The 10,064-nt window shown below is 41.4% G+C and overlaps 2 protein-coding genes across 2 annotated transcripts in view; both read left to right on the forward strand.

Moving 5' to 3' along the window:
• phax (phosphorylated adaptor for RNA export) overlaps positions 1 to 2,780 on the forward strand; it is a 6,945-nt gene extending 4,165 nt beyond the window's left edge. The window contains exons 3-4 of the mRNA XM_016521703.1: positions 1,253 to 1,364; positions 1,912 to 2,780. Coding sequence (XP_016377189.1) covers positions 1,253 to 1,364; positions 1,912 to 2,181 — 382 coding nt within the window. The 3' untranslated portion in view covers positions 2,182 to 2,780. The remainder of the gene's footprint in view (positions 1 to 1,252; positions 1,365 to 1,911) is intronic.
• Positions 2,781 to 4,245: 1,465 nt separating this feature from the next.
• lmnb1 (lamin B1) overlaps positions 4,246 to 10,064 on the forward strand; it is an 18,282-nt gene continuing 12,463 nt past the window's right edge. Inside the window, exons 1-3 of the mRNA XM_016521704.1 lie at positions 4,246 to 4,567; positions 4,645 to 5,003; positions 8,248 to 8,404. Of these exons, the coding sequence (XP_016377190.1) occupies positions 4,645 to 5,003; positions 8,248 to 8,404 (516 nt within the window). The 5' untranslated portion in view covers positions 4,246 to 4,567. The remainder of the gene's footprint in view (positions 4,568 to 4,644; positions 5,004 to 8,247; positions 8,405 to 10,064) is intronic.

The raw sequence follows: 10,064 nt of genomic DNA on the forward strand, positions 1-10,064 counted from the left end.
CTCATCCATTTTCTTAACAATGGTTTAAAGGCTGAAATGTAAAGTTTATCATTTTATAAAACTTTTTGTTTTTGTGAAAACTTGTATCTGAACTGTAAATTATGCTTTTTACGGTTTAATATGGTACTATAGACATTGCCCTACCCCGCTCATATGGTATTAATTTTATTTGTGCAGGTCTTAAATTTGAGCTTAAAACTCCTGCAGAAACCCTGTACAAAACTACCTCACAAAGTCCATCCAGATTTCAGTACATATGAATGAGTTTGGAACTGAGGATTGGCTTTTCACTGCTGGCTCCGTTTGTCAAAAATAATAAATAATGTGTGCATAGAGAGAGCCATATTCTGCCGCTTTTAACATATGCTTACTATTTAATCATAACCTTTGATCATTATTCTGCTAAATATATTTGTAGACACATAAATGGAGGGACAGTTTGCACTAGATGAAAATATCACAGTGATTAAAGTTAGCTGTTGCTACTACGGCAACTTAATACATTAATACTAAATTGATACTTGGGGCTCCTGACAATATCTTGTGAGGTCTTATGAAGTAAAATGATCACACTGTGTGAGAAACTGAATATATTATGTATAATATTACCTGTAATTCATTGTCATTCCTCCTTGTCTCTTAAAAAAAACAAAAAACAATAATTGGCAACCAAAATCAGCCCAATGGAATCGGCTGTAAAAGATCATGATCATTGCATCCGTAGGAACTATTTACGTTGATTCTGATAGAATGTGCAGGCTGCATAATAACACTCGTGGTTCATCTTTATTATCAAGCCACTCTGAGCACAGGATAACATCTTGTCTGAACTAACAAACAGACCATTGATTGTTATTTTGACTGGATCATGTATGCATCTAGCAGCACTCATGTATCATCAGTATAACTGAGATATCAGTCTAACTCTGCTCTGATCATGAAGTGTAAACACTACGTGTAGAAGAGCGTCACTGTGCAGTGTAGATGACTTCAACTCTCGCTGAGCTTCAGTGATTATGAAGGAGAGAACTTTTGCTGGCTTTCTGTAAATTATTTTATACCAATTTGAATAATAATGTGATGTTCGGCTGGCTTGATTTACTGTTGCATAACCAAACGCAACAAATGATTTTGCAAAAGGATGGCTGACTGTGCATGAGGCCTTGCATATCAAAACAATCATTGTACATCATTAAAAAAAGTTTTGCTGTTATCAGTGTTGTTTTACAAAAAAATGAATCAAATGTGCTAGCATATTTGTTTGTTTGGCTTTCCTGCAGGATGGTAGCAGGAGACGGACACCGGGGGGAGTGTATCTGAACTTACTGAAGAACACACCCAGCATCTCTGATGGACAGGTGAAGGTGAGGGGTCTTTCTGTTCCGTTCTCAACATGTCTGCAAGAACACTTAAATAATCTGCATCCAACTGCAGAGCCACCAGCTGACTCGCAATGAAAATTACGTCGGAGCTCATCGGCTTAATGAGATCAGTGGTGGGTGGGGTTAAACATTTGTTGGGCGGAGCTTATCGGCCTAATGAGATCAGTGGTGGGTGGGGTTAAGCATGTGTTGGGCGGAGCTTATCGGCTTGATGAGATCAGTGGTGGGTGGGGTTAAACATTTGTTGGGCGGAGCTTATCGGCTTGATGAGATCAGTGGTGGGTGGGGTTAAACATTTGTTGGGCGGAGCTTATCGGCTTGATGAGATCAGTGGTGGGTGGGGTTAAGCGTTTGTTGGGTGGAGCTTATCGCCTCACTGTGGTTTAGCGGCTCTGCCCAAACTCCCGGTCTGACACGGTCTCGAAAGGCCTGCTGTCTGAAGCTGACACTGGCGTTTATTTGCATGTTTACCAGCTCCTCATTACATACAGATTTCAGAAGTGTTTCTTTGCATGTTGTCTTCGTGCAGGAGATCTTTCATGAGGAGAACCAGAAAGAATACAACAACAAAAAGTCAGCTAAGAAGCGACGGAAGCGAATAGTAGCAAAGAAGATGAAGCAGGCCATCAGCACGCTCAACCTCCAGGAGCATGACGACATCTCCCGAGAAACGTTTGCCAGTGACACTGAAGAGGCTCTGGGGTCCCTGGAGGAGGCCCCCGAGGGCCCGCCGGAGTCTGCGCTGGGCACAGAGGACAACCCTGTCGTCTACAACTCAACCGACCTTGAGGTTTTCTAATGCGTGAGCATGTGTGCTGTTTCGTGCTGCACGGTCCCTTCTAGTTGTAGCCTAAAACAGCTTGGATTGACTAAACTAAAGATGAAAGACAACAGTGGGTTTGTCCTGACGGGTAGCACTTTAAGTTCTCTGCTGGTTGTTGAAAGACTGTAAGCAGCAGGCAAAGCTTGTACAGATCTTCTACAGGAATTCTTGCCTGGTTAAAATGTTGTTGATAAATTGTGATCTTTCTGTTTAGATATTTTGCAAGCTTTTGATACATTACTGCATTCATGGGAAATTAATTGCAGCAAGAAAATATACATTCACTTATTTCAGAAGAATACAGCTTGTGTTTTAGTAATTGGAAATGCTCTAAACGTTTGTTAAAGGTGCATTGTACAATAAAGCAGTACATGCTTGATGTGTAAAATGCAAGCTCAGCTTTTGGTGCGTGTCATTTGTCATACTGCTCTCAAATATATCTGTGGTTTGCTATTTTTACTTTGTGCTTTCACTGTGTGGCGTAATTGAGCTGAATAGATGAACATTCTTGAACTGATAAGTTTCAGTACATGCTCAAATTAAAAAGCAATCTTAAGTTTTGCGATTAATGGTAGCTTCTCTGCAGTGGTGGCCGAAGTACACAAATCAAGTACTTGAGTAAAAGTAGGCTGAATATACTACAGATGTATTCTGCTAGAAGTGCTTCATCTGTGACGTGTGGAAAATCTGCAAGAAATACAAACACATCCATAAACAATGTTGGGGGTAACCCATTACAAATCATGCGAGTTACGTAATCAGATCACTTTTTCCAAGTAACTGGTAAAGTAATGCATTACTTTTTAATTTACTAGAAAATATTTACTTTCTCAAGTAAGTAACGCAAGTTACTTTGTTTTCCCATTCATTGACTGTTGTGTGCGCCATGTGAACATGATTACTGTAGCTCTAGATTGAATGTGAACATGATTACTGTAGCTCTAGATTGAATGTGAACATGATTACTGTAGCTCTAGATTGAATGTGAACATGATTACTGTAGCTCTAGATTGAATGTGAACATGATTACTGTAGCTCTAGATTGAATGTGAACATGATTACTGTAGCTCTAGATTGAATGTGAACATGATTACTGTAGCTCTAGATTGAATGTGAACATGATTACTGTAGCTCTAGATTGAATGTGAACATGTGATTACTGTAGCTCTAGAATTTATTTGAACATGACATTGACTGTTGTGTGTGGAATGTGAACATGATTACTGTAGCTCTAGATTGAATGTGAACATGGATTACTCGAACAGAAACGGTGGAGTGCAAACTCAGAACATGATGCAAACCTGCAATAATTAAATGTTAAATTACACTAATGTCCTTTATTTTATTATTGCTGAAGAGTGATGATCTGCTGTGTCCTGTCCTTCGTACAATCTAGAATGGCAGCACAGCTGAAAGGTTTGTTTGCGTGTTAATTTACATTTCCTTCAGCTTGAGAATGAAAGGGCTTTTACATTTGTGTTTTACTCTGTGTCCACCTGATGAAATATTTTCAGCTGGTACATTTCTTATATTTAGCACTTCCCAGTGTGTCACTTTAAAACTTCAGGATACATCTGACCGTCTGTAACACAGCAAATGCATGCTAACAGTTATGTTTGGGTAAAAACTGTTCAGATTCAAAGATTGGCACCTGAAAAACAAATATAAATTTGAATCTACAAATCCTAGACTGAAAAAGTCATGAGATGAAACCTAAATCAGCAGCATGGCATTCGCCCAGCCTCTGGACTCACAGGAGCAATAATGGCATTTAAGTCCCTAATATTTTGATGTGTAGCACATACATCTGAATGATCTATTATTCCACTGATTCCACGCTTTACAAACCAACAGTGGCGTCTCGAAACGCTTCGCTGGCCAGCAATAGTGAAGGACCGATGAGCAGAAATAACTACAGCATTCTACAGAACTGCTTTCTGTGCACTGATCTCTGTCATAACAAGCCTTGATGATCTTACAGTGAAACTGAAACAAACAGCGAAGTGTCATTAAAGTGTTTAATACTGTCAGTCTGAGAGAGTTCGCACTGATTTCTATAAGAAGTCAAACCGCGTGACGCGTTTATTGTGTGTTTACAGCACGTGCTTTCAGCGCCTTTAGTGCAGTTTGAAATGTGTCTCAACCGCACCGTTGTCCGTCTGATGACGTGGCGGCGGCTGATTGGCTGTGAGCGTGGTTCTGATGAGCGACCATATTAGTTCAGTTCATTCTGTAGCACTCACACACACACACACTCCTTACTCTCAGAGTAGCACACACTCTACTCTACATTTTTCTGCGGTATTGATGTAAGAAGCTCTGTTCGCTCGGCGCGTCGTTTCTATACTATATCAGTGGGAAGGTAAGTTTCTCCTGTTCCTAATCGATGCGCTGATTGAGCCGGTCAGATGTGTGAGATTAACTGTTCTCTCGCGGCAGATGGCGAGTCCCGCGCGGACCCCGGCCGGCCAGCAGTCGCTGCCCCGCGGCGGCGCTTCTCCTCTGAGCCCCGCGCGGATCTCCCGCCTGCAGGAGAAGCAGGAGCTGCAGCAGCTCAACGACCGGCTGGCCGCCTACATCGACGCGGTGCGCCGCCTGGAGTCCGAGAACGGCGCGCTGCAGCTGCAGGTCCTCGAGCGCGAGGAGACGCGCAGCCGCGAGCTCACCGGCCTCAAAGCGCTCTACGAGACCGAGCTGGCGGACGCGCGCACGGCGCTGGACGAGATGGCGCGGGAGCGCGCACGCCTGCAGCTCGAGCTGGGCCAGATGAAGCGCGAGCACGAGCAGCTGCAGCACACGTGAGCCTCTTCATCACTCACTGCTGTCTCTGCGGGTTTTACTCCTCCCTAAAGCGTTTGCTTACGAACTTTCACATAAATTATACTAAAAGTAGTGCAAAACTGAAGTAGTTCGAGGGGTCACGAAGGGTTATTTTAATATGTTCCTTAAGGTTTACTTATAATAAAAGTTATTTGCACATACACAAAAAAAAAAAACGTGAAAAATTATTATTTTCAACCCTCATGCTGACCCTCTGTCTAAAACGAGCTGTTTTAAGGCTCGTCAGTAATCAGCCGCTGTTATGATTGGCTAATGTCACTACATAGGGAACACTATCAACGCCCCCTTATTAGTGTTCTGACAACATGATCAAAATAAAACGGTAATTTCCAGACAAAGCATTATGAAATCATGTACTTATGGTTTGTGATGCAGCTGCAGTCAGATCTAGCAGTGCTTCATCTTTCAACAAATGTTTCTTTGTGACTCTACATGACACTGATTGTAGTCACAGTGATTGTGATTTCTATTTGCTTTTGACGCGACACGACTCTCATTCAGCGTGATCAAGTGTCAGCCGTTAGTGGATGAACGCCAGTGGGAGGGGCCTATGCTGAGAGAAGAAGACTATTCGTCGATATCCTGCTCTGGAGGCGTGCTTATGCAAATGTTTGTTCCCCCGTGACGTCATCTTGCCCCTCAGATCCAAACAAGCCGTTTCTGAGCTTGATTAAATAAATGCTTTGTTTATAATGAGGAGGAGGTTTTAAACTGTGAAACTTGCAGGATGATTTAAAGCTACAAAGACCTCTTATATGGCAAAAGAACAAGGCAAATTTGATTTCTCTTGTCATGACCCCTTTAACTAAAAACAAGTTAAGATTCTTAGCAGGCAGGTTGTGTCCACTGACTCCGGACCAGGGCTGCGTTTCCCAAAAGCATCATAAGCCTAAATTGATCATAGCTCCATTGGTGGCAATGGGCTTACGATGCTTTTGAGAAATGCAGCCCTGGTCGAGATGTGTCTCAGATTTAACCAATTACAACACAGTCAATGCCCTAATTAGTTGTGTTGTCAGTAATTGTTGTGGTCCTGACTCCTGAGCATCAGTGTGATGGAGGTCAGTAGATGTTACTGAAGTTCTGGACCGGCCGAGAGAGGGATCATGGGCTTTTAAATGTGTGCTTTTCTCTACTTTTACAACTGGTGGATTATGCATGCAGTATTTGTTGTGTGTGTGTTTTCTGATGAAAGATTTCTGCATGGCATGCAGGATGACTCTTGGGTTTTTAATTGTTAATGGTTCGAGACCTGTCTGCGCTCTCGCTGTAGTGTGGAGGTGTTGAATTGGTCTCTCACACACTTCAGTGAAGGTTGTTTGTGGAGCCAGTCACATGCTCATCTTATGGAGTACTTCTAGCTCACTCTAGTGCAGTACTGTCTGTATAATCCAGATGAATTCTGTCATCCTCACACTTCAGCTCGCGTTCAGGCCGGCGTGAGTGTGTGTGTGATGGACAGGAGCAGTGGTTCACCGGTGTGTGTGTGTGTGTGTGTTTCAGTGCTTCAGACTGAAGCGTCTCGTTGTTGTGGAGCAGCTGCTGTAGAGTCTCCTGAAGCAGCTCTTTGTTTCAGACGATCAGATGCGTCTAACACGTGTTTATAGTGTTAGCTGAGTCCGAGCAGACTGTCGAGACTCTCGGCTGTGTGCGAGACATTCCTCACATTCCTCCAGAGAAAGCTCCGTGATCACAATCAGTCTTTTTTCAGGGAGTATTCAGTCCTTTACTTGCCTTCATAAACCCACTGCTGCTGCTCGGTGTTTATAGCATAGCATCCGTTCATAATATGAAAAATAATAATCCCACTTCTAAAATCCTAAATATAAAGAAACTATCCTAACAGAAACCTGTTCACAGTGACCTCTTTCCAAACAATTCCTCTTGGAAACAAGGTTTGATCTGCGCTTATCTTATATGAATGTGGAGCACAAAACCAGTCATAAGGGTAAATTTTGTTTTAAATTGAGATTTATAAATAATCTGAAAGCTGAATAAATAAGCTTTCCATTGATGTATGGTTTGTTAGGATAGACGATCAGATGCGTCTAACACGTGTTTATAGTGTTAGCTGAGTCCGAGCAGACTGTCGAGACTCTCGGCTGTGTGCGAGACATTCCTCACATTCCTCCAGAGAAAGCTCCGTGATCACAATCAGTCTTTTTTCAGGGAGTATTCAGTCCTTTACTTGCCTTCATAAACCCACTGCTGCTGCTCGGTGTTTATAGCATAGCATCCGTTCATAATATGAAAAATAATAATCCCACTTCTAAAATCCTAAATATAAAGAAACTATCCTAACAGAAACCTGTTCACAGTGACCTCTTTCCAAACAATTCCTCTTGGAAACAAGGTTTGATCTGCACTTATCTTATATGACTGTGGACCTCAAAACCAGTCATAAGGGTAAATTTTTTTTTAAATTGAGATTTATAAATAATCTGAAAGCTGAATAAACAAGCTTTCCATTGATGTATGGTTTGTTAGGATAGGACAATATTTGGCTGAGACACAACTATTTGAAAATCTGGAATCTGAGGGTGCAAAAAAATCTAAATATTGAGAAAATCATCTTTAAAGTTGTTCAAATGAAGTTCTTAGCAATGCATATTACTAATCAAAAATTAAGTTTTGATATATTTACAGTAGGAAATTGACAAAATATCTTCATGGAACATGATCTTACTTAATATCCTAATGATTTTTGGCATAAAAGAAAAATCTATAATTTTGATCCATACAATGTATTGTTGGCTATTGCTACAAATATACCCCAGCGACTTAACACTGCTTTTGTGCTGCAGGGTCACATATGAGTGAACTGATTACTAGGGTTTTCATTTGTTAATTATTTGAATCACTTCTTACGGTTACGTTAAAGCTTGTGTTAGGCTACGTTCTCAAGACTAAAGCGCACGATGGGATGTGTGTGAGTCTGGTGATACGATGCACACTAAGAGTTAGGTCATGATTCAGTGAAATGAATCGGCTGTGTCTTCATGTGTTTTGTTGTTGCTTCTAGAAAATGATGTGGATGAACACAAACAAATGAAGGACTAGGGTAGTTGAGAATGCTGAAGTATTGATTGTGACTGATTTGGCACAGCCAGTAAGGTGTACTGCACACAGTAGATCTCTGATCGTGTGTCTGTGTGTGTGTGTGTGTGTGTGTGTCTCTGTGTGTGTGTGTGTGTGTCACAGATGTATGAAGAAGAATGCGGAGCTGGCCAGTGCTCAGGCCCGGCTGACAGAAGCTGAAGCTCTGCTGAACTCTAAAGAAGCGTCTCTGAACACAGCTGTGTCTGAGAGGAAGGCGCTGGAGAGCACCGTCACAGACCTGCAGCTCCACATCCAGGAGGTACACCTATACCTTCACCATCATCAGTCAGACTTCATGGAAACAGCTCAGTCGAGCAGAGTTCAGTTTCGACTGTCCCACACGGGTGTTCACTGATCTGTGTGTGTTCCAGATAACAGGGCGAGCTTACTGTCTCGCACTGAACTCTAGATGATTAGTTTAGTCGAGGTAAGCTGCTTCCAGAGCTGTGAATGTGAGTTCAGGTGAACACAAGACTTTCTCAAGAGCACTGAATACACTATACAAGTACACACTGAGCAGAAGCACGGTACAATGGTTTATCTTTATTTTTTGTTTTATAGGGAGTTACTTTCTTGGTGCATATCGCCACCTAATGGGTGGTTGTGCAATCTTTTTTTTAATCTTACAGTTTAAAGGTGCGATAGAATGGAAGACTGTTTTTACCTTGGCATAGTTGAGTAAGAGTAATGTAGTAATAATAATAATAATCATTTATGCATTTAGCAGACGCTTAAGCGACTTACAGTGCATTCAGGCTATACATTTTTTACCAGTATGTGTGTTCCCTGGGAATTGAACCCACGACCTTTTGCGCTGCTAACGCAATGCTGTACCACTGAGCCACAGGAACACTGTAAATCTGGTGCTGCAAAAGATCACTGAAAAAGAGGCGAAAGTCGGGATCTTGTCGCCGCCTGCTGGCGGATTTAGTTTCATTTTTAGCGTATAATTTCAGTTATTTAAATTAATATTTCTGTATTCAAAATTTTATATTTAAAACATTAATCTCCACATAAATGTATGAATTTAATTGCACTCATGCCACCTCTGAGCCTCATTAAACGTCTGAAAATGTACCTACAAGCCACTTTTGTGTTCTTCTGTGCCACCTCTGTAGTACAAATACATTTTTTATTAATACTAATTTTATTATTGGTAACCTATTTGTCTTATTCTACTTATTATATTGTTTTAAATAGAAATTTTAAAAAGCTTATAAACATACATTTTTGAATTTGATATAGATGAAAATGATGCCATTACAAAGGTAAAAAGAAAATACCCCTGTAAGTCATTGTCAAAAGGCTAATTTTTGATCAGAATTTTTTATTATTGATCAGAAGGTGCTCCTAAATGTTTTTAAATTAGGAGGACAAGCGCTCCTAATTACAAGAGAAAAAAATGTGCTTTTAAACTGTGTGTGTGACAGGTGTGGCTGTGGAATGGGGTTTGGCTGAGGAAAATTCAGTCAAAATATATATTTATTTGCTTTAACCCCTGTTTATGGCGCTATTTCAAAAATGGTCCTATATGTTCTGTCAAAGACAGCGCGAAACGGCACTAATGATTGGGGGTGGAGATGGGGTAGCTCGAGAAAAATCTTAGCGTGTGTTGATGTGCAGCCTAGAGCCCTGAGCGGGACGGTTTTCTTTAGCCCGCTCCCGCTGTATTTCTGACCATTACCGCCGGCTCCCGCAACATGTGTGTCCCGCTCACGCAAACATTCTAATATTGTATATTATTTTCGCACATCAGGGAGCCGCTATCAATATGCGGTGTATTGAAATCGCATTTGAATGAGCGCTCGCTGTTCACTTTTGATTTCGCGATCACGCGCACTCTGTGTAAAGGGAGCACATCTTACAGTGTGTGCATAATTATTAGGCACGTTGATATTCTGATCATATTTTTTTCCAAG

The sequence above is a fragment of the Sinocyclocheilus rhinocerous genome, unplaced genomic scaffold (assembly GCF_001515625.1).
Source record: "Sinocyclocheilus rhinocerous isolate Xijiao unplaced genomic scaffold, SAMN03320098_v1.1 scaffold2705, whole genome shotgun sequence".
Taxonomy (NCBI): domain Eukaryota; kingdom Metazoa; phylum Chordata; class Actinopteri; order Cypriniformes; family Cyprinidae; genus Sinocyclocheilus; species Sinocyclocheilus rhinocerous.